General features: G+C 44.3%; 1 protein-coding gene across 9 annotated transcripts in view; it reads right to left on the bottom strand.

Annotated features, from left to right (window-relative positions):
- Window positions 1-24890, bottom strand: part of GALNT11 (polypeptide N-acetylgalactosaminyltransferase 11) — a 49422-nt gene that overhangs the window by 7999 nt on the left and 16533 nt on the right. For 8 of the 9 annotated variants that reach the window (XM_037131899.2, XM_037131892.2, XM_037131891.2 and 5 more), the window contains 4 exons: window positions 18982-19105; window positions 17520-17686; window positions 14984-15109; window positions 13449-13698 (listed from right to left, as the gene is read on the bottom strand). In XM_037131899.2, the coding sequence (XP_036987794.2) occupies window positions 13449-13698; window positions 14984-15109; window positions 17520-17686; window positions 18982-19105 (667 nt within the window). Of the gene's footprint in view, window positions 1-13448; window positions 13699-14983; window positions 15110-17519; window positions 17687-18981; window positions 19141-24890 lie in introns of all 9 variants that reach the window. The other variant, XM_037131898.2, reaches the window with a different exon arrangement.

Raw genomic sequence — 24890 nt, 5'->3', positions numbered from 1 at the left:
GCTGCCGGCTCGGGGGAGGCTCTCAAACAGCTGGTTGTCGAGTTTGAGCACAAAAAACTAGGTGCCAGCAGGTGAGTGACAGCTACGGGACAAGAAAACACCGCTGGCAAAGACGGGAGGGGAACTGGGGCTGGGGAGAGGTTCCCTTTCCAGGACCCAAGACAAGACCGCTGCTGACTCCTCCAGAAGGTTCTAGACTAAAACCTTCAAAGTCCTAAAAGGACGTTATCTGCCTGTCCAGAACTGGATGTCGAATGAAATTTTTATTCTTCAAACCAGTGGTGGAACAAAGACATTTCAGAAAGAGGAGTGATCACCAGAAGGTCCAACCCAAAGAAATACCAAAATGTGATCTTCCATCAGAACACACATGATCCCAAACGAAGGTCTGCAGATGCAGAAAGAGCAGCGGAACATGACAGGAGAACCATGTGGGCCACCAAGTGAATCGTGGTTACCACGGACTCACACACGTTTCAACAACGTGACGAGTGGGCAGCAGGACTGGGAATGCGCTGAGCTCGTTGCACTGCGGGGAGGAAACACGTTCATGCCACACTTTGGCAGGTCGAGGACATGACCTGTAGTCTGCAGGGTAACCACTGAAACCACAGTTTATGAGACTCTGCAACATGCAGATAACACGCTGCTGATGGGGGGGGGGCACATCTAAGATGGCAGAAAACCGGCGGAGGGAAAGGGAAGGGACATGGGAGCTGACGGCACATCCACATGGGCGTCAGACTGTGAAGCAAGTCTCACAGGGAACTCGTAATGATAAATGGGCTCACTCACCAGAGGGTTTAATAATTCACGCATCTGTTAAAACATACAAAGAACCATGAGGAAAAACACACCATGGGAAACTGTATGTGCCACTTTCAATAACTGACAGAGCACGGGAACTAAAAATTAATTTAAACTATGGAATATTTGGTAACACAATAAACCTGACCAGGAATCCCATCTTTAACAACTGCAGAAAACACAAGTTTTCCAGGCCTACCAGGAATATTTACAAAGATCAGTGCTGCTAGACCATAAAGCAAACCTCATCCATTTCTACGGAATTAAAACCATACGGTGTAATTAAATGAGGGATAAATTACTACAAAATTTCCCGATGTTTGGAAAATAGTAAATGCACTGCTAAATAGCCTATCAATGAGAGAGAAGCCCTTTCAATGAAAAAATTTAAAAATGCATGATAAAAATAATGTGTCGTCTCTTAAATACACGTATTAATTAGAAAAGGGAAAAGGCTGAAAACTGAGTATCTAAACAACCAACTCCAGAAGTTAGCTGTAAAGAGAAACAACGTACAGAAGGGGAGTGGAAGGGGGCAGCGGAAGGAGGGTCAGGTGGGCCCGTGACCTGCACAGAGGGGAGGTCACGTGCTGTCAGGAAGCAGCAGGACGAGAAGCAGGTCCAGCCGAACACCCAAGGAGCCAGTGTGGCGACCGCAAACACCTGCTCTGCACACCAGCCAGTGCACAGGGGCATGATGGACCCCAGGAGGGGCCAAGGTCGGTGTGACCTGGAACAAGGACCCGGTCACACCGGGAGACTAGAAACAAAGACGGCTGGGAGAGTTTGCCTTTGGGGCGGGGAGAACAGGAAGGCACCGGGAGACTTGGCCGCTTTCCACCCTAAGTTCTTCTGGTTGATTTGTTACTCCATACGTGTTTTTGATTAAAAATATTACAAATAAGGAAACTTCCGCCAAGATGGAGGCATAGGTGGATGTGCGGTGCCTTCTCACACAACCAAGATTAGAGAAAACTAAATATTAGCAACAGAAAACACAGCCAGAACACGGAAAATTGAACTTTTTGGAAGTCCGTTAACAACAAATTCTTCAGCCTGACCGGTAAGGGGCGAAACCAGCGGCTGGCGGAGCAGGGTTGCACAGGAGGACTTGGCCAGACACACTCAGGCCGGCAGAATCCAGGCGCAGGGTCAGACCTAGTGAGTGACCCAGCCAGCAACCAGGCGAGCGACCTCGGGGGAGACAGCCGGGCCCGGGGCTGCGTGTTGACTGAGGTCGCGCATTTGTGCGAGGGTGGACAGGCGAGGGAGTGGGCGGTTGGACCGGGCCGGCAGGTCCCCACGGCAAGCGGCAGTGGAGGGCGCCGCCATTTCCCTGCTCTGACCCCACCTCCACATACAGCGTCATAACCCAGCGACTCTGAGTGGCCCAGCCCAGGTGAACCACCTAAGGCACTGCTCCTCCCCACCCAGCTGTGAGAAGCGGCAGAGGGGGTCGCCATTTCCCTGCTCTAGCCACGCCCCCACATACAGCGACACAACCCAGCGACCTGGGAATCCAAGGCACCGCTTCTCACACTTAAAGGGCCCGAACAGACCAAGAATGGCATGCCACGTCCACTGCCGCGTCCACTGTTGGATCCCTCTCTCCGTGACAAGGTCCTGAGAGGGGGTGTAAGACTTCAAGGAAGCAGTTTCCAACCTGGTGGACGTGGCATGGAAGGCCTTGCAATACCTATTGTGATTGTGCTTGCTTTGGAGATCATGACCCTTTTTGCTTTAATCATTATGAATACCCTGGCAGTGATTCAGATAGTGTGCCTGGACCTTTCCCGGCTCAATAAACAGAATAATAATATCATACTAGAACGTCAGGGAATATAGGCACAAGGAAACAATCAGAACAATCTGAGAATTCAAGCTTAATCAATAACAATCATTAGAAAAACACCCAAGATAAGATAGAATACTCTAGGAAATCAGAAGATGATCTCACTACTTTCTTAGAAGGAATTAAAGTGCAAAACATGTTTATAAAAAGAACTCCTAGAGAAACTTAAAAGAAGTACCCTTGAAAGCCCCCTGCTACATAGGAACAGCCCCTCCTTTACCTTGAATAGGAATATATATCAACTAGACAGGCAAAGTAATAACAAAAGCTAGTTAGTTATTACAAACTGAACAGTCACTAGGGAGTCAGAATTTATGGTACACTGAAAAAACATTTTAAGCAAAAAAAGGTAGATAGCTAAGTTAGACATCACGAGGGCTTTATAATAAATCTCCTATTTTCTCTACTCAGTCTAGCGTATCCTTATACCCTATACCAAATTCTGAGAAACTTTGGTATACAATAAGATATTTTTAACTGTCTGATTAATGGCTCTCCTAGTTAAAATAATTTTTAACTGAATCTATGAGAACTTTTGTACTTTTACTGATTGCCTTTGTGTTGATTTTTTCTGCTTAAATGATCATGTTATACTGCAAATATTAATCACTACCTGAAATGAAAATTATAAAAACCTGCTTGTACTTTCAATAAACGGAACAGAGCTTCACTGTCCTTTGAGGCGTGTTGTCGTCTGTTACCCAGCGCCGACGCCTACCCTCACCTGTGGGACCCCCTGACCCGCTGCGGCTGGACCGCGGCAAGTGGCGCCCGAAAACAGGGACCCTCAGGTAAGACCCCTTAAATTATTGTCGGGTAGGCTAGGCTCTCACCGACCGGGTGCTGCAGACCCCCTGGTAGACAGACCAGGTAGCAAAGGGTGAGTAATCATGGGACATGCAGAGTCCAAGGAAAGAGGTTTATTCATTGATATAACTAAGCATATGCTCCATAAGAGAGGAATAAGTGTGTCAGGAAGACAGCTTAGAGATTTTTTTCATTTTGTTCAAGAATGTGCGCCCTGGTTCCCGGAGGAGGGATCAGTGAATCCAGAGACTTGGCAGCGACTTGGCCAAGATATGAAGACTTATTATACCCTTCATGGGCCCGAAAAGGTTCCAGTAGGTGCTTTTTCCCTTTGGAATGTTTTAAAAGATAGTTTTGACCCCACTCCTGAGGTTGCGTGCCTCGCTAAACAGACGACCGAGGAGGAAAAACAGCCTTTGTGTGCGGCGGTAAAAATAGCAACTTGTGAAAATCTAGCGCCTTCTGCCCCGCCGCCTGCTCTAGATGAGCATGAAAAGAGTGAGAGTGAGTCTGACTCTGACTCAGATAATGAACAGCCTGAGAAAAAGGAAGAGTTGCCACCTGATTATCAGACTGAATTAGAAGAAGAAGCTGCTAGATACCATTCTAAAGATTTCGATCCCTTGGCGTTAGCTGCGCTGCGAGACCGGAAAGTAAAAGTAAAAATAAAGTCCGTTCGGTCTCGGCAAGCGAAGCGTCTGCCTGATAAGGTCGGGTTTCTAGGGGCCATGAGAGAGGCAAGGAGGCAGGGTGAGACCTTGAGTTGCTTCCCAGTGATTTTTCCAATGACTCCTCAGGACCCCCCGCAGTGGGAACCTTTGCCGTTTAAGTTAATAAAAGAAATAAAAACGGCTGTTAAGGACTTTGGTCCTACTTCCCCTTACGCTTTGCAGCTTGTAGATTCCATTGCTGCTGAGTGGATGACCCCTTATGATTGGCAACAAACAGCAAAATCATGTCTTAACTCTGGGCTCAGTCAGGGAGCGCAATATAAAAGTTGGTCACCTGGCGCTTGGAGCCCTCCCTCGCAGTTTTAGAAGCGTGGGAAAAACCTAAAACCCAAAAGTGGGGTCAGGGTGCCCTGGACACCAGGCAGCCCTCCCTGACGGTTTTCACCAACAACACATTTCTGACCCACCACACTACACTCCCCAATAACTAATTAGTTAAAGTTTAAAACAGGCTACAGAATCTGAAACGGCAGAAATCAAAAATAAAAAAGAAACCTTTTAACAAGTATAGGCTCTCTAAAGAACAAGAGCAATGTTTTATACTAATTTAGCAGTTTTTTAAAGTTGCTAAATATCTTCCTGATAAGGAATCTTCAGACTTAGTTATTTAGGAAAAGTTAGAGATTGAAACAGCACCAGATGGTATAAGATAAAGACTAGTATCTCACTCCCTCCTTTAGAGGATTTAATTTAAAATATTAGTTTGCTTAAATTTTACTTTTGTTTTTATTTTTAAAATAACATCTGTCTCAAAATATTTCAATGAGTAGAATAAGATCTCTAATATTATTACATCATAAAGATTCTACTCAGAAAAAATGTAAATTAATTCTTTAAAAAAAAAAAACTCACTTCCCTCAGATAGTAAAAGGCACAAGAAAAAAGATAATAAGAAAATGTGTCTTTTAACTACTCTGAATCCTCCTTCTAGAGACTCAGAGACTACTTTAATCTTAAGAACAAGAGATGTAGAGCTTAACATCTCCCCCCCTTGCAATAATCAATAAGAATTAACAAAAAAATAAAAATATTTGCCAATAAAAAACTATTTCTAAAGGTTATGAATATATTCATAAATTTATCAATATAAAACATGATAAAAGTGACGTAAAAATATGACATATTAAAGAAATGTTAAAAATCCTCCTTATTTATGCCAGAACTGTGACTTTTATTATAAAACTGAGATCTATGTGTACTGTCTCCCTGGGAGAACTAGCCCTTCTCCCTGGAAAACAAAGTACCATTTTTTAACTCAGTACCTGTAAACACTGATCATTTCCTTGGGAAAGAACTGGCTATTCTATTCCCAAGGAAAAACGATTAGTCAATCAAGTCACAGAAAACCCTCTCCTAATTTACAAAGACCTTATCAAAGGTACCAATGGAAAGTTTTACCTCAAGGGATGAAAAACAGTCCGACCTTGTGTCAGAAATTTGTTGACACTGCTCTTCTTAAATTTAGACAATGTTATAGCCAAATTTATTGTATTCATTATATAGATGATATCCTGATAGCAGGGGCTGATTTACTATTATTAAGAAAAGCTCTATTAGATTTAATTGAAATGCTGCAAGATGCAGGGCTCACTGTTGCTCCTGACAAGATTCAAGAAAATCCTCCATTTAATTATTTAGGTAGAGTCATAGATCCCCCAACTATTACTTCCCAAAAATTAGAAATTCGAAGAGACTGTTTAAAGACTCTTAATGACTTTCAAAAGGTACTAGGAGACATTAACTGGATAAGGCCATTTTTAAAATTAACAACTGAGGAGCTATCGCCCCTCTTTAATATTTTAAGGGGTGATAGTCAGCCTAAATCCCCCAGACATCTTAGTCCTGAAGCAGAAGAAGCTCTCGCAAAAGTAGATCAGGCATTGACTAATGCAAAGTTGTCTCAAGTAGATTATAATAAAGCTTGGAGTCTTATTATTCTGAAAACTATATATTCTCCCACCGCCTGTCTCTGGCAAGGAGCACCTTTAGAGTGGATTCACTTGTCTGTAACTCCTAAGAAAAACTTGCCATCATATCCATACCTGGTTGCACAATTGATTTGGCTAGGAAGACAGAGAAGTAAGACTCTATTTGGAAGAGATGTCCATAATATCATTGTTCCTTATACCAGACAACAATGTGATCAATTATATCAATTGGAAGATCAATGGGCAAATTCACTCAGTAATTTTGCAGGGGACATTAATTACCATTTGCCAAATGACCCCCTTCTCCATTTTTGTAAAGAAGTGTCTATTATTTTTCCTCATTTATGCAAAAGCTCACCTTTTGCCCCTCCGGTGGTTAACATTTTTACTGATGGCTCAGCCAATGGAAGGGCTGCGATTATCATAGAAGGTCGAGAAATAGTTCAAGAGACACAGGAAACCTCAGCTCAAAGGGCAGAGTTGGCTGCGGTTATTCTCGCCTTCCAAAAGGTGCCAGAAAGATTTAATTTATATACGGACTCATACTATATTAAAAGTTTATTTCCTGCTATAGAGACTGCCCTTATCTCATCTCGTTCCTCTATCCATGAAAAACTAAAATTGTTACAAAAGCTTATTCAAAAACGAGGAAACCCCTTCTATATTGGTCATATTAGAGGGCATTCAAACCTGCCAGGGCCTTTAAGTCAAGGAAACGACAGAGCAGATAAATTAACACAAAAGATTGTTACTGTTGCTCTCCAAGAAGCACAGACTTCCCATGCATTGCATCATCAGAATGCTACTGCTCTAAGGTTACAATTTCATCTGAGTAGAGAGCAGGCCAGACAAATAGTAAGAGAATGCTCTTCGTGTGTGACACATATCCCAGCTCAATCTGAAGGAGTTAATCCGAGGGGGCTAAAACCTAACTCTGTTTGGCAAATGGATGTTACCCACATCCCTGAGTTTGGCAAACTGTGTTATGTTCATGTAATAATAGATACTTATTCTCATGTGATCTTTGCCACTGCTAGGACAGGAGAAGCAGTAAAAGATGTCATTCAACATTTAATTCAAGCCTTTGCTTATATAGGACAGCCAGCAGAAATAAAAACTGATAATGCTCCTGCATATACTGCAAAATCATTTAAAGATTTTTGTAACAAATTTCAGATTTGTCATAAAACAGGAATCCCTTATAACCCCCAGGGGCAAGGGATTGTTGAAAGAGCTCATCAAACCCTTAAAATTCAAATTAAAAAATTAAAGACTGGAGATAAGCAATCTCATTTATCTCCTCATCACATTTTAAATCATGCCTTATTCGTCATTAATCATTTGAATGCTAATGAACAAGGTTTAACCCCAATGATGAGACATTGGGGAGTTCAAAATGTGCCTAAAGAATGGGTAAAATGGAAAGATTCCATTACAGGAGAATGGAAAGGACCTGATATTTTATTAACAAGGGGGCGAGGATACGCCTGTGTTTTTCCACAGGATGCAGAAGTGCCCGTATGGATTCCAGAAAGACTCATCCGGAGGGATAAAGAAGCGACGGATGCCGCCCTTAAAACCTCCTACACTTAATCTTATCCTTGAAGAAGAAGAACCTGAGAGTCTGGTCCCTAAGATGTCTCGCTTGCAGCTTGCTCCTCCACCACAATACCCATCCACTCCTCGACCATCTCGGCGCACTCAAGAAAGCGACCTACCCACCTGGGGTCAGATTAAGAAGTTGTGCCACGAGGGACAACGGGTAGCTGATACTGTAGCTAATACTACAGGAAAGCCTACCACCCCAGAAACATTTCTGCTTGCTATAGTAACGCTCCTGTCTCTCCAGGTAGTAGCAGCAGAGTCTCTTCATCAGACCTATTGGGCATATATCCCTAATCCTCCCCTCTTTCACCCAGCAGTCTGGGGGGAAAACCAACCTAAGGTATACACTAACAATACTGAACTTCTCGGAGGAATTCCTGATACCTTAATTTCCCATACTACTACTAAGAATTTCTCCTTTGAAGGATTTGCAGATGATGCCCCTCTGTGTTTCTCGACCTCTGGCACCCCTCCTTCCGGGTGCCTACCTATTAACTATAGAACTGTTGTTACTGACTCTCCCTCCAGTTTAACAGACTATAGCCGTTCTCTTTGGGGACTTAATATAGTCACCCTTGGTCATTATAATTATAATGATACTTATAAAAATAATACTTCCCTCCCTAAGGCTATAGATTCATGTCTAACTGATTATCCAGAAAAAGATATATACTGAAAAAATATTAATCTTAATTCAGGATTTCCAAGATGGCTAGATTGTGGATTCCCAGGAACTCCAGGGAAACATGCCATTCCAAGAACTAACTTAACTATTTTTGATTACTCTATCTCCTCTCCTTATTATAATTATACCTCTTACCTACTGAATTCTACTCACAAGTTTTTTCTTAACAACACAAGAATTTTTAATCCTCATGAACCATTGAGCCGCTATTACTCCCCAGGATGGGTCGCCCCTATCTATGTAACTAATTCCACAAGTCATTCCCGATCCTCCATTTATCCAGACTTATACAAATTGTTTGCAGCCACCAATATGATTATTTTTGATCGACCCACTAGTAGTGTTTCAACTATTTATAGTGTTAGAGCATGTGTTAATACCCCTCATGCAATCTTAATTGGGTCTATTCATACGGAGCAAAGGGGCTCCTCTTTTTATATTAACTGTTCTAATTGTATTTTAACCAACTGTATTGATCCTGGGCTTCCCAAAAACCTAACCACATTTCTCATAGTTTTTCAACCCTCGCATGTCCTAATGCCTGTAGTACTATCTGGAGATTGGTACGCTGATACAGGTTTGTATATACTAGAAAAGATAGATAGATTAATAAGACCAAAAAGATTTTTAGCCGCTCTAATATTAGGAATTACTGCTTTAATCAGTATAATAACCTCTATTGCATTATCAACTACCGCTTTAGTACAAGAAGTACATACTGCACAACATGTTAATCAGCTCTCTCACAATATTTCCCTTGCGCTAATTCTACAAGAAAAAATTGATAAGAAATTAGAAACTAGAGTAAATGCCTTAGAAGATACGGTTATATATTTAGGAAACCAGATTCAAAATATAAAGACTCAAATGACTACTAGTTGTCATGCAGATTTTAAATGGATTTGTGTCACACCTTTGCCTTATGATCAGAATTCCACCACTTGGTCTCAGGTAAAAACTCATTTGCAAGGTATTTGGCACGATACTATGTTAGGACCTGATCTTAAAGGCCTACATACTAAAATTACAGAAATTAGTCAAGCATATTTAACTGCGCCAGGTTCTGAAATTGCAGACAGAATCTGGAAGTCTATTCAAGAATCCATCAACCCTGTCATGTGGTGGTCTAGTTTAATACATATTGGAATCACTGGCCTAATTATTCTAATTTTAATCCTTGTTTTTCCAGTCGTCTTCCGAGTAATCCTCTCCTCCCTTCGAAAAACTACGTTGGAATTTCATCACTTTCGGCTGAAAAATAAAAGAGAGGGAAATGCCACGTCCACTGCCGCGTCCACTGTTGGATCCCTCTCTCCGTGACAAGGTCCTGAGAGGGGGGTGTAAGACTTCAAGGAAGCAGTTTCCAACCTGGTGGACGTGGCATGGAAGGCCTTGCAATACCTATTGTGATTGTGCTTGCTTTGGGGATCATGACCCTTTTCTGCTTTAATCATTATGAATACCCTGGCAGTGATTCAGATAGTGTGCCTGGACCTTTCCCGGCTCAATAAACAGAATAATAATATCATACTAGAACGTCAGGGAATATAGGCACAAGGAAACAATCAGAACAATCTGAGAATTCAAGCTTAATCAATAACAATCATTAGAAAAACACCCAAGATAAGATAGAATACTCTAGGAAATCAGGAGATGATCTCACTACTTTCTTAGAAGGAATTAAAGTACGATACATGTTTATAAAAAGAACTCCTAGAGAAACTTAAAAGAAGTACCCTTGAAAGCCCCCTGCTACATAGGAACAGCCCCTCCTTTACCTTGAATAGGAATATATATCAACTAGACAGGCAAAGTAATAACAAAAGCTAGTTAGTTATTACAAACTGAACAGTCACTAGGGAGTCAGAATTTATGGTACACTGAAAAAACATTTTAAGCAAAAAAAGGTAGATAGCTAAGTTAGACATCACGAGGGCTTCATAATAAATCTCCTATTTTCTCTACTCAGTCTAGCGTATCCTTATACCCTATACCAAATTCTGAGAAACTTTGGTATACAATAAGATATTAATGGTTTAACTGTCTGATTAATGGCTCTCCTAGTTAAAATAATTTTTTAACTGAATCTATGAGAACTTTCGTACTTTTACTGATTGCCTTTGTGTTGATTTTTTCTGCTTAAATGATCATGTTATACTGCAAATATTAATCACTACCTGAAATGAAAATTATAAAAACCTGCTTGTACTTTCAATAAACGGAACAGAGCTTCACTGTCCTTTGAGGCGTGTTGTCGTCTGTTACCCAGCGCCGACGCCTACCCTCACCTGTGGGACCCCCTGACCCGCTGCGGCTGGACCGCGGCAATGGCACAGGAGGATCTCAGAGCCCCAGAGCCAATAAATCTAAGCCATGAAGAAATAGCAAAACTCTCAGACGTACAGTTTAAAACACTGGTGATCAGGATCCTCATAGAACTGGTTGATTATAGCCACAAATTAGACAAATATATGAAGGTGAAACTAATTGAAATGAATGGAATTGCACAGGACACCAATAGCAATGAAAAGGAAACTGGGACTCAAATCAGTGGAGTGGACCAGAAGAAAGCAAATAATGGCCAAACAGAAAAGAGATGAAGAAGCAAGAATTCAAAGAAATGAGGAGAGTCTTAGGAACCTCCAGGACCTCTTTAAACGCTCCAACATCCGAATTATAGGGGTACCAGAAGGGGGAAAGGCACAGCCACCAGTGGAAAACTTATTTGAACAAATAATAAAGGAGAATTTCCCCAATCTGGCAAAGGGAAATAGACTTCCAGGAAATCCAGGAAGCTCAGAGAGTCCCAAAGAAGTTGGACCCAAGAAGGAACACACCAAGGCACATCGTAATTACATTAGCTAAAATTAAAATGAAGGAGAGAATCCTAGAAGCAGCAAGAGCTAAGGGGACAGTCACCTACAAAGGAGTCCCCATCAGACTGTCAGCAGATTTCTCAAAAGAGACCTTACAGGCTAGAAGGGGCTGGAAAGACGTATTCCAAGTCATGAAATCCAAAGACCTACAACCAAGATTGCTCTATCCAGCAAAACTTTCATTTACAATGGAAGGACAGATAAGGTGCTTCTCAGATAAGATCAAATTCAAGGAGTTCATCATCACCAAGCCCCTATTATATGAAACGTTAAAGGGACTTATCTAAGAAAAAGAAGTTAAAGAAACATGAACAGTGAAAGGACAGCAAACTCACAGTTATTAACAACCACACCTAAAACAAAAGCAAACTAAAAGGACAGCTAGATCAGGAGTGGAAACATAGAAATGAAGATCTCAAGGAGGGTTAGCAACAGGGGAGTGGGAGGAGGAGAAGGGGGGAGAAGGTACAGAAAATAAGTAGCATAGACAGTAGATAGAAAATAGATAGGGGGGGGCAAGAATAGCATGGGAAATATAGAATCTAAAGGACTTGAGACACATGGTCATAAACTAAAGGGGGGGTGATGGTGGGGATGGGGGGTAGGGTGGAGGGGAATAAAGGGGGAATAGAACAACTGTAACAGCATAATCAATAAAAAAAACAAAAACTCAAAAAAAATAAATTTTATAAAAATGGTAAAAAAATATATATATATTACAAATAAGACAATGAAAAAGACCCACAATGAGGGGAGAATAGGTAAAAATAGGCAGCCACACTAAAACTAAGAACACACGGAACAGACTGGGTACTTTCTTCTTCCACCTGCTAAAGACAAACACTCTTCACTGGCCACACACACAGCAGTTCCTGAAAAAGGGGGCGCGGGCGAGTGAAGAGAAGGGCTGCAGGCCTGTGAGGATGAGGACAGCTGAGAGCCGGGCGCGCTTCATCCGTGGTGCTCAGCAGAAGGCATCCACCCGGACACCACGGTCCCGGGAGCAGAGCCTGGTCCAGGTGACAGGAAGCTGGCATCACCAGCAGCAACACCGACAGCACCCTGGCCACACCGGAGGTATTCAGAAGACACGACCTTCCTGTAATGTGAGGAGGGCCGTGCCCTGCGACCAGCAGGCTCCCTCCTGGGAACCAGAGGCCGTGAATAAGGACGCTGGGAACAGCACTGGTTGTGACGTAAAAAAGCCACACACACAACGGAAAACAATGCCACTGGCCCATCAGGAGTAACAGGCGGAGAAGCTGTAATGTGTTAATTACGAGAACAGAGCACTGTACAGCACTGACGACACGTCAACGGTAGCTACACATGCAACACACGGGCGTCCAAGGCAACGCTGAGTAAACACAGACCCAACCATGAGCCCTGCAGCTTCATCTGCAGGAGGCCCGAGAGTGGGAGGAAATGAACGCGATGCGGAGAGATGCCCACAGGGTGGTGAGACAACAGGGACCCCAGGGACCTACCAGGTCAGACGGGGCGCCTGGCGCCGTGTGTCAGCCCGAGCGCTGGCAGCACGGGCGCCTGCGTGACAACCATCTATTCAGTGGTGTGCACACGTAACCTCTTTACACGTGCTATTTTTACAGTAGAAAAGTTTAAGAAGAGTGGGTCCGAGAACTTTACAAACCAGAACTACAGGCCTCTGAAAGTGACGTGAGCAACGTAAGAACAAAAACGAGGAAGAACCAGCACGCGAGGGCAGACGTGCAGCAGCAGACGGCGTGGGCGAGCGGCACGGCACCGCAGACCCGGGACTCCGCCTACCGCCCTGCTGTAGGGAAGCTGGTGTGTCCTGCGTCCTCCGCAGCACCACTCCCGCCAGCCAGGGACGGAGGACGGTGACCGCCACGGGCTGCGGGCACCCCAGGCATCCTCCGCAACTGGGCAGATGCTGGCTCCGTCTGCCTTCTGAACTTGCAAAGCCGTAAACCCTTGAGAGCAAGGGCAATTTCTCACTCATTTATCTTTCCTTAGGACTTGGCAGGTTGCGTAAAATTCAGTGAGCACTCAGAACGTTAATGAGTAAATTAAGCCAACACTTTCGCTTCTTGCAAAGGAGGAATTATCTTTAAAATAACGTTTCCCCTTTGAAGTGGCCCTGGTGAGTCCCTCAAACACACGCGGGAACCTTACTTTATGGGTGCGGTAGCTCCTCCCGGCCCTCCGAGCTCAGAAGGGGGCACGAGGTCCCACTTGAAGTGCAGCCCCCAGTTGAAGCCTCCGCGCACCACGGGGGATGAGCTGTAGGCCAGCGTGTCGGCACTGATGATGTCGATCACCGGGCACACGACTGTCCGCCGGTCCTCCTGGATGGCGGCCAGCAGGGGCTGCAGCCACATGACGTTGACTTCGCAGTGGCTGTCCAGGAACACCAGCACTTCCCCTGGGGGGGCAGAGACACGTGTGCGGTGCACACGAAAACATGGGTGTGCGTCACACACTGGAGCCCACCACACACAGCACAATGCGGTTCCTAATATTGTTTAAAAAACTGCCCTGGCTGGATAAGTACAGACTGCGAACCAAAGGGTCACAGGTTCGATTCCCAGTCAGGGCACATGTCTGGGTTGCAAGCCAGGTCCCCAGTGGGGGCCATGTGAGAGGCAACTAGACACTGATGTTTCTCTTTCTCTTTCTCCTTTCCTCTCTCTAAAAAAAATAAATAAATCTTTTTAAAAAATCAAATTTATTTTCAAAGATTGTTTTTTACCACGACCATAAATGACAATCAGGATCACCAATCTTACAGAGTTAAGCACAAGAACACACACGGTGGAGTCCATACAATGTAACTAAAGACTAACCAGTCCATACAATGTAACTAAAGACAGTTCCCCCGGAAGACTGTGAATCTGACACCTGCTCTGCCTCTGTGAAAAGGCAGAGGTGAGAGGAAGCAGGAACTCTCACAGATGTGGTGACACCAGAAGGGACTTTCTCCCTGATTTAGAAGAGGAAAATTCTAAAGAAAATACTTTATAGGTACGTAAGTCAATTTTTTTTTAAGATTTTATTTTTGAGAGAGGTGAAGGGAGGGAGAGAGAGAGGGAGAGACACAGACCTGAGAGAGAAACCACGACTGGCTGCCTCTCACATGCGTCCCAACTGAACACCAAGCTGTGATGCGCGCATGTACCCTGACGGGGAATCGAACTGGCGACCTTTCAGTTTGTGGGATGACACCCAACTCACTGAGCCACACCGGTCAGGGCTCTAAGTCGATTTTCAATATTATGTCTATTACCCAATGAAAATGAGGCACATCACCAGGTATGCCTTTGTACTCTAAGAATTATGGGCATAATTCAAATCTAACAGTTTGGGTATACATATTTTAAATTATGTGTTTAAAAAAGAACAAAACTTTAGTTGCATTTGGGTTTGGGCTGTTCTACTCATCTAGGTGAACAATGTGGAAACAACATGCTTTAGGGGCAGCAGTTAACCATGAGGGCCTTGAAGAAAACAGACCTGTGGGGACTCGGGGACTCACCGTGGAGTCTGTGCGGGGGGGGGGGGGGGGGGGGTGTGCTGCTGCCTTTTCCAAACTGAGCAAGTGCCAGATTCTAAGGGACACCCTTTCCAGACCTCTGCTGACTCAGCACCAGTGCCCAGGATGGCCCTCCTCACTCAGCACCACCAGGCAGCACCACCAGGGGGAGCTGTACCTGTTGCATGGGCTGCTCCAATCATCCTTCCTCGAATTAACCCCTCACGCTTTGTGTTTCTTATCACTTTAATTTTTCCAGGGAGCTGCGTTTGGACAAATTCATCTAGTTGTCCTTTCAAGTCATCTGAAAATAAAGAGTCCAGTAATTATTCAAACCCCATGAGACATACAAAAACATTGTATAGCTGCTCTAAAGCTGCTTCTGGTACTTGCAACAATCTGTCCAGCAAAGGCAGTAGAACCTTCTGCTTTGCTTTGAGAGAACACCACGCTCACCCTGTGAGAACAGACCAGGAGGGGAGGAAGGGAAGGCCCGGTGTCCCGGCCAGGACAAACAGCGCCTCAGTGACACACTCGTCCACACTCCGACAGCACCCAGCCAGCGTTCTGCATAATGAAGGGCCCTCTGACCACCCATCCATCGCGAAGTAAACAAGGGGAAAGTGTCTTTTGTTTCTAAGTAAGTTATCGAGTCCTACAGGACTCTGGAATAACTGAGAAGCGACGACTGCTGCCCCCACCAAAACTTTCATAACAGCAGCGGTGACTGTCCAAGGGTGAAGGACAGGGCCTGCTTCCCAGGCCGTCCTCCGTTCTGATGATGGATTCCTCTGCTGTCCGAGAGCCCATGAGTCTGACGTGGTCCCGTTTGCTCATTTTCCCTTTCATGCCCCCTGCCCAAGGAGATACGATGTTGCTAAGATCAGTGTCAGAAATTTTACTATGTGTTTCCTTCTAGGAGTTTTATGGTTTCAGGTTTTACACTTAAGTCTTTAATATATTTTGAGTTTGTTCTTATACATAGTATAAAAAGTTGGTCTGGTTTCTTTCTCTCTTTTTTTTTTTGCATGTGTCTGTCCAATTTTAAAACACCATTTATTGAATGAACTGTCTTTACCATATTGTATATTCTTGCCTCCTTTATCATAAATTGATCATACAGATGTGAGTTTACTTCTGGGTTTTCTATTTGGTTCCACTGATCTACGTGTGTATGTGTATGTTTCTGCCAGTACCATGCTGTTTTGATTACTATGGCCTGTAGTATAGTTTGATACCATGTAGCGTGACTCCTCCAACTTTGTTCTTTCTCAAGATTGCTGTGGCTACTCAGGGTGTTTTGTGGTTCCATATAAATTTTAGGGCTATTTGCTCTAGTTCTGTGAAGAACGCCTTTGGTATTTTGATGGGGACTGCATTCAATCTAGAGACTGCGCTGGGTAGTATGAAAATTTTAACAATGTTACTTCTTCCTATCCATGAACACATTATGTGCTTCTATTTATTTGTATCTTCCTCAGTGTCTAATAATTTTCCAAGTACAGGTCTTTTACCTCCTTGGCTCAATTTATTCATGAGTATTTCTTTTGAAGCAACTGTAAATGGGATTTTTTTTTTTAACCAGCCCATGAAAAAGATTTAGGTAAAAGACTCATAATGGGAAATCTGACAGTGTGGGTGAATCAAAGTAAGAATACTGCAACCACCTGATCAACCTTTACATCACCAACAATGAAGCAATGGATATCACGTGCTTCTTTTTTTCTAGTTTACATTGCACACTTTTTTGTAGTAGTTTCCGGTATACAGCACAGTGGTCAGATAATCACATTCTTCACTGAGTGACCCCTGACATTTCCAGCACCCACCTGGCACCGTACACAACTACGATATTATTGACTGTCATCTGTGCTGCACCTTACACCCTGTGACTACTGTTACTATTGATTTGTACTTCTTGATCTCTTCCCTTTTCACATCTCTGCATAAGACTCTGTTCAGCTAGTCTTCAGTAGGTTATTGAGTAGGTTATTCTGGCTGATTGTGCAGTAATTTAGCTATAATTCCAATTTGGTCCTGGCAGGAGGTGAGTATAACTTTTACCTACTCTGTAGCTATGTTGGAACAAACCCCAATGGGACTGTTTTCCTAATTCCTCTTTCTGATGGTTTATTACTTGTGTATAACAATGAAACCAAATTCTGAATACTGACTTTGTACCCTGCTACTTTACTGAATTCATTTATCAGTTCTAGTGGTTTTTTGGTGGAGTCTTTAGGGTTCTGTACATAATGACAGTTTTACTTCATCTTTTCCAATTTGGATGCCTTTTATTTCTTTTTCTTGTCTGATTGCTGTGGCTAGGACTTCTAATAGTATGGTGAACAAAAGTGGTGAAAGTGGACAACCTTGCCTTGTTTCTGATCCTAAGGAAAACACTTTTAGCTTTTCCCTGTTAAGTATGTTAGTTGCGGGTTTGTCATGCATGGTTCAAAATAAAAGATTTTTTTAAACATAAGCCAAGGGGAAAATTTCAAGGGCCAAATTTGGGTACAGGTTACCAAGGTCATGCAGCTTCTCCAAGCACACCCTGCACGCACCAGACAGGCCTGTATCTGTGACTGGCTCCATCGCAAGTGCGTGCACAGGGCTCTCCTACCCACTGTGTGGCGCGTGGTCAGCTCTGCTGATGCTGTGAGTGCTGCAGGGAACAGCAGCCGAGACCCCACATCACCGGGCACGGCACTCCTTACCGAAGTCGCTGTCGTCGTCCACGAGGATGACCTCATGGAGGAGCCGGGCCGGCGTGCGGTCCAGGACGCTGTGCACCGTCCGGAGCAGAGCGGACAAGGCTTCGTTGTAGAAACAAATGACGACACTGGCTACCGGCAGGTCTGCCGGGTATGTCTTGTCCTTACATCTGCAAAAGTGGATGGGAAGAACTTCAACACTGGACAGGCGTGAGTGTCTTCAGTCACTGTTATTCACCAAACATTAACTACTGCCTCATTTAGCCCCTTCCTTGCATTACAACAATTTTTTAAAAGCCATTCAAGAAAACAATGTGGTCTCTTACTCCAGAGTTTTCCATTTCTTAGCAATTTCTCCCTCTGGTATGTGTTGCTCTGCTTATGTTTATGTCAGCATTTTAAATTGATTTTTTTTTTTTGGTACTTATGTTACATAAAATCATTCAGATTTTAACACAGCCCTTGTAAGTTAATGACCAGCTTCTCCTCTATGAGGTTTCCAAAGACAATAACAGAAATATAAAACTTTATATTTGAAAATTTTATTTTTGCCCAACGAAAAAGACATGAGTAAACCATGATAATGGAAGAGCGTCCACGTAAGCAACTAATAGTTAGGTGGCTTTACTTGATGACAGCAAAAAACCACTAACTTCCTGACCCAAACCCGGAGTTCTGTGCTCTGCACGGCAGACGGCAGACGGGAGAGCCCTCCAGCGTCTGGGCCCCGCCCACCCCAGCCTCTTGCCGCTGGTCCACTGCAGCCAGAGTGGACCACACCCGTCCCTCTGACAAACTGTGCCGTTTCTGGCCTCCAGCTGCTCCCCACTCCCTGCACCGCTGCTCGGTCACCACGGCCGTGGAGCCTTCCCTAACCACTCTGGTTTGGCGGCCACTGCACCGATTCCCACCACAGACCTCATCCCCCGCTACTGCAATCACCTGCGTCCACATTTCCCTACCCTGTTGGACTGGGGGCCTGTGAACCCAGAAATGCCTTCCTCGGTTTATTCTGAGGCCTAGTGCAGTGCCTGGCGAACAGAAGATGTTCACCCCGGCCTGTGTGTGGAACGACTGACCAACCGTGTGAATAAAAAGTAAACTGGAGTTACAGCCAAATTTTTACCAGTCTAACTCAAAAAGCAACCGTATGAATAAAACACCTTTGACGAAACAAAAACAATGAAAACATAAAAGCAAGGTGATGAGCAAAATTCTTATCCTTTCTGCCATGAACCCGATAAATTAACATTTTTTAAATCTATGCTTAGGTTATATAATTATATGCAGTTAGAACATCTCTCCTTTTCGCCACATGATTTTCACTTTGAAGAGAGTCACTCCAGAACTCCATTAGCCCTGCCCCAGACCCTGTGGATTTGAGCAGGATGAGTGGGACTCTGTCCTAAGTCTCCTGAGTAACAAAGTCTAACTGCGCAGCGTCAGGGCCCAGCCAGGCACGCACGCTGCGCTCCGTGTGTCCGGCACGTCCCTGTGGTAGCCCAGGCGGTTGCTGATGAGCATGTTGAAGGCGTGCTTCTGGTAGCCCGTGTCTCTCAGCTCCTGGTCCTGCTCGTTGAAGATCATGCCTGCGGGGAGCGACGGTACAGTCAGCACACGGGGCCTGCGGAGGGTCACTGCAGTTACTATTTTGATCTTAAGAAAATCTTGACTTTCAGCTTTGATAACCAGATAACAGCCATATTTCTCAGTCCATTTTCAAAACAGTAAATGGAGGTTAGAGCCCAATTTTTATCAGTCCAGCTCAAAACCCAAGTGTCCCTCAACTATAAATGACACCTTCTCACCAGGCATAATCTTTTAAGAATATTTTCAAGAGAAAATCTTAACCTCTAACCGAGAGAGAAAGAACTTGCTGATTATTTTCTATAGAAGCAATAATCCTAGAACCCATACGGACTTCGGCAGGTCCCAGTCACAGGCAAGTCTGTGTGGGAAGCCCTCCCACAGGAGAGGGGAGAGCCCTCTGCAGAAAGTCACTGGTTCCAGGTGGGCGTGGCATCAGCCAGTAACCCCCCACAGAGCCAATCGAAATCCCTTCAGCCTAACATCCCCACGGCCACATCCCAGACTGAGCCTCCCCCCACACACACTGCCCTGGACACAGCAGACAGCAGACAGCAAGAAGGGCTGACGGGCAAGTCGGTCAGGCACACACTGGCGTCACAAGTCGGATGGTGTTTGACGGCAGGACACCTGGGACCTGGTGGCTGTGTGGATACCCAGGGGAGAGGAAAGAGGCCATGGAAGGCGGTGTCCCCCAGGTGTTTGACTGCGGGACTGGAGTTCCCAGATGGACTTCGGGAAACACTGCCCCTTAGTTCACTCTGGCCGGAACTTGTAAAGTCAGAGCGCACCCAGAGCTCTCAGCGTTTGTGTGGGGACAGAACTCCGCCAGAGTGGAGATTCTGGCTGTGTTCACAGGAAGAGAAATGAAATAAAAATGGCTCCATACCCAGCATGTAAAACAGTGCCCTGCACAAATCGGAGTCTCAGTAAAGACTCTTGGGTTCAACAACTATCAAAGGACTACCTCATACCAAAAACCATTATTTTCTAATAAGGATCTCTGGGTGAAAAACTACTCTATACTAAAACATCATTTTATGTCCATCAACAAGATGAGTGGGTAAGAAAATGTGGCATACACAAACATAATGGAACAACACTCAACCATAATAAAAAAGGAAATCCTGCCATTTTCACCAACATGAATGAATCTCGAGGACGTTATGTGAAGTGAAGTAAAGCAGAGAAAGACAAAAACTGTATGAATCTCACTCACACAGGGTGGGGCAAAAGGAGGTTTATAGTTGTGACTTTGCAAAGCAGAGTTTACTCTCCTATCATTACCTGTTATCTATCGTGTTATTTCCCACACCAATGACTGTAACCTCCTCTGCCTCACCCGTGTATGGACTCAGGTCTGCCCCCCCGATTCACCCCCCCTAAATTTTGGGTATTAACCCCCCTAAATTTTGGATGTTAACACCTTATCAGATGTATTGGTGAGCATGTGCTCCCCTTCAGTGGGTTGTCTTTTATTTTACTGGCAGTTTCCTTTGCTGTGCAGAGCTTTGTGGTTTGCCGTAGTTCCGGTTGTTTATTTTTCCTTCTGTTTCCCTTGCCTGAGAAGATGTATCGGACAAAATATTCCTGTGGGCAGTGTCTGAGGTTTTACTGCCCACGTTTCCTTCTGGGGTTTTTATGGTTTCGGGTCTAACATTTATTTAAGTCTTTAATCAATTTCCAATTTGTTCTTGTGCGTGGCAGCGTAAGAGGTGGTCTAGTTTCGTTTCTCTGCACACATCTGTCCAATGTTCCCAACTCCATGCACTGAATAAACTCTCTTTAGCCCACAGCATGTGCTTGCTCCCTGCCAAGTGTCGGTCGACTAAAGCTGTGGGTGTACTGCCGGGCTCTCCGTTCTGTTCCACTGCTGTGTGTGAGTTCTTATGCCAGGACCGGGCTGTTTTGATGACTATGGCCTTGTCATACAGTTTGGTATTACGTGGTGTGATTCCTCCACCTTTGTCGTTCTTTCTCAGGATTGCCTGTTGCTATTCGGGGTCTTTTGTGGTTTCATGTGCATTTTTGAAATATTTGTTCAATTCTGTGAAACAATCACTGGAATCTTGACGGGAATGGCACTGAACCTGCAGATCACTTTGGGCAGCGTGGACAGCGATTCTTCCCGTCCACGACACGGCGCGCGCTTCCACTCACTTGTGTCTTCGGCTTCTTTCCTCCGTGTCTTGTAATTTCCCGACTGTTGACAGCGCCCTACTCAGAAGTCAGTGTGCTTTTAACTGTTACTACACCAATTCCAGTCCGTTCCTTTTGGATGAACTATTCTCTGTTAAAGAATTTCATGGTTTTTTTCCACTGCCTGGAGTATGGTAGCACATACCGACATGTAGTGTGCATTCGTGGCCTTCAGCGTGTTTCCAGCCGTGCACAGGCATCACACCACACAGCTGCAGAACGTTTTCACCGCCCCGAGAGGGCATCCTGGACCGTCAGAGCCGTCACCACCCTTTCCGCTCTCCCTCGGCCCCAGTAAACCACGCCTCTGCCCTGTCTTTGAATTTGATTACTCTAGACATTTGTGTAAAAGAAATCACACAGTATTTGGCCTTCTGTGTCCTGACTCCTTCACTTACAACGTTTTTAAGATTGACCCCGTTGCAGCACGCAGCGGAACTCCATTCTTCCCGTGCCCGTACAATACCCATTGCATCGATACCACCTGCACTCCGAGTTTTGTTCAGACCCGTGTGCAGCTCTTTCAGGTGTGTGCTCGGGAGTGGAACGCGGATCTGGGGCATATACACAGTAACTCCACACTCACTCATTGAGGACTCTTTCAACCGAGGCTGCACCGTCTCACATTCACACCAACAGTGCAGGAGGGTCCCAGTTTCTCCACGTCCTCGCCAACACTTGTCACTTCCCTTTTTAAAAATTGTAACCATCCTAGCGAATGTAAAATGGTACCTCATTGTAGGTTTTGTTTGCAGTTCTACAACTAATATGTTGAATGTTTTATGTGCTGGTTTCTCCTTTGGAGAAATGTCTGTTGAATTCTTTGCCCAACTTTAAACGAAGCTGTTCATTTGTCCCTGTGCTGCTGAGTTGGTAAGAGCTCTTCGGACGTCCTGGTAACGGGCCCACTGGTGAGACTGCAGACACTCTCCCCGAGTCCACGGTTGTCGTCTTCATTGTCTTGGTGGCATCCTCTGATGTGTGAAAGTTTTTCATTCTCATGTAGTCCAGTTTATCTATTTTTTTCTTTTGTTGCTTGTACTTTTGGTGTCATAGCTAAGAAACCATTGCCATATCCAGGGCCATGAGGATCTAACCCTGTGACTCTTTCTAAGTGTTTTATGATTTTAGCTTACGCTTAGGTCTGATGCCTTTTGAGTTAGTGTAATTTGTATCTGTGTTATGAGTTGAGGGTCCAACTTCATCCCTCTGCGTGTGGGTAACTAACTAGTTGTCCTAGCGCCACTCATTGAAAAGACTATTCTTTCCCCACTCAGTGGTCTTTGCACCCTTTTTGAAAATCAGTTGCCCGCAGATGTCCCTGGGTTCATTTTAGAGTCATTAGCCTGTCCGTTCATCCGTGTCTGCCCTTACACCAGTACCGCCCTGTTTGATTACTGTAGCTTTGTAGGAACTTTGGAAATCAGGACGTGTGAGGAGTCCAACTTCGTTGTTTTTTTTTTTTTTTTTTTTCCAAGATCGTTCTGGCTATTCAGAGCCCCTTGCAGTCTGTGAACAAAAGAAGGGGTTCTATGGAAAGTGACCTCCCGGGGCCCTCTGATCATACATTCCTAACTGGTCTGGTCGTGCTGGGTGGTCACGCCCCAGGCACACAACGTCTTTGCCGAAAGGCCTGTCTCTGCCCATTCCCGCCCTGCCCGTGGTTTCCACATACCCAGGTTAGCCGCCCCTGCGAGGGGCCCCTTCCGGGCCTTTTCAGAGGACACACAGTCTTCACCTCCCTTCAGCCCCGCCCCTGAGCTGCTTCCTCCCGCCTCCCTGTGCCCTTTCTTCCATCCCCTCCCCACCCCCCACCCCCCACTTCTCATGCACGCTGCAAACTGCTTCTCTCAGACGCACTGACAGTGCACTGATCTGGGGCAGTGACATCTTGCTTCCAGGTATATCCTCTTTTTGGCTCAAATAAATTTTTATAAAAATTCTCTAAAGGTTTGGACATTTCTTTGTCGACAAATCCATATTAATTTTGGAATCGGCTCTCCCACCTCTTCAACCAAGGCTGCTGGGATTTTGGTAGAGTCTGTGTTCCATCTGTGCTTTGCATAGCACTGACATCTCGGCAGCATTCAGCATGCCAGTCCATAAACCTAGGATGTCTCTCCGTTCGTTTAGAACTACCATGATGTTTTCCAGCAGTGGTTTGTAGTGTTCAGTGTATAAATCTTGCACTTCCCCGGTTAAGTTTATTCCTCAGTACGTTATTCTTTTGGATAGTATTGTAAATGTAACTGTTCTCTTAATTTTATCTTCAGACCAATTGTTAATAGTGTACAGAAATACAACTGCTTTATGTGTGTGTTGGTCTTATATACCCTCCAACTTTGCTCAATTCATTTATTGGCTGTAATAGTTTTTTTGTGTACTCTTTTGAATCTTTTATAAAGAATTTAGTTGTTCGGTCAAGCAATTTGAGTTTGGTACTTCAAATAGCTACAGTTCTCTCACTTCTTCTTTCAAAGGCAAATACAATGTCCATTCAAAATGGTAAACTAGCCCTGGCTGGTGTGGCTCAGTGGACTGAGCACCAGCCTGTGAACTAAAGCATAGCTGGTTCAATTCCCAGTCAGGGCACATGCCTGGGTTGTAGGCCAGGTCCCCAGTAGGGGGTGCACAAGAGGCAACCACACATTTGATATTTCACTTCCCCTCTTTCTCCCTCCCTCTAAAAATAAATAAAATCTTTTAAAAAATGGTTAACTTATAGAAGCGTTACCAAAATAACTATGAATAAAAAAACTAGATAGTCTTAAAATGTCTGAGTGGCTTTTTGAAAAAGACTAGAAGGTGTATTTCATGAAAACTGAAGTTTTATAGCTTCTGTTTCTTCATATAATTTTAAGTACTTTTGACTTCATGTATTAGAATATCATTGTCCCAGAAAATTATTTTTTTCTTTGAAACCATGGTCAAATGAAGAAAATGTTTTACCACTTCCTTTATATTCTGTGAACCTTTCAACCTCTCAAAATCTTTTACTAATTACTTATCTGATGCTTCCATGACAAGATCAATTTTTTTTAAGTTTTAAAGAAAACCAAAAGGGCTCATTTATCCCATATTAAAATAAAGCTTGCTAAAACCAGTACTCTAGAATTATAACATTCAAAACTTATACAGTACATTCTTGCTGCCAAACTGAATAGAATGTAATTTTTGAAAAAAGAAAGTTTCTGTGTTATCGATTCCTGTATTTGACAACTATATTCCAACACCTCCATCACTCTGATCAGAAATTCCGCATCGGCCATCGCAGCTGATTCCCAGACCGGGTGGCTGCTGCTGCTGTGAGGAATCGCGGTGACCCTGCGCCTTCCCCGAGGCGTCAGCGCAGCCGTGTGTCACTCCTCTCTCCCCTTGTTAAACAATGACAGCAGTGAAGTCTCCCCAGAGGCTCCACTGTCTCTCCAGCCACTCAACTGTTCATCTTCCTTTCTGGATCTTACTAGTCTCTCCCGATCCATGCAGAATACTGACTTTGGAATCAGACATACTAGAACACCCCTCTCAGTCTGCAAAAATCATAAGGACGTCAGCTAGCCCATACGTGGAATAACCGACTGGGAAAAG

The sequence above is a fragment of the Artibeus jamaicensis genome, unplaced genomic scaffold (assembly GCF_021234435.1).
Source record: "Artibeus jamaicensis isolate MK-2021 breed Jamaican fruit bat unplaced genomic scaffold, CSHL_Jam_final contig_718, whole genome shotgun sequence".
NCBI classification, from domain to species: domain Eukaryota; kingdom Metazoa; phylum Chordata; class Mammalia; order Chiroptera; family Phyllostomidae; genus Artibeus; species Artibeus jamaicensis.
The sequence above is the reverse complement of the archived record's forward strand: the minus strand, read 5'-3'. Positions and strand labels throughout refer to the sequence as shown.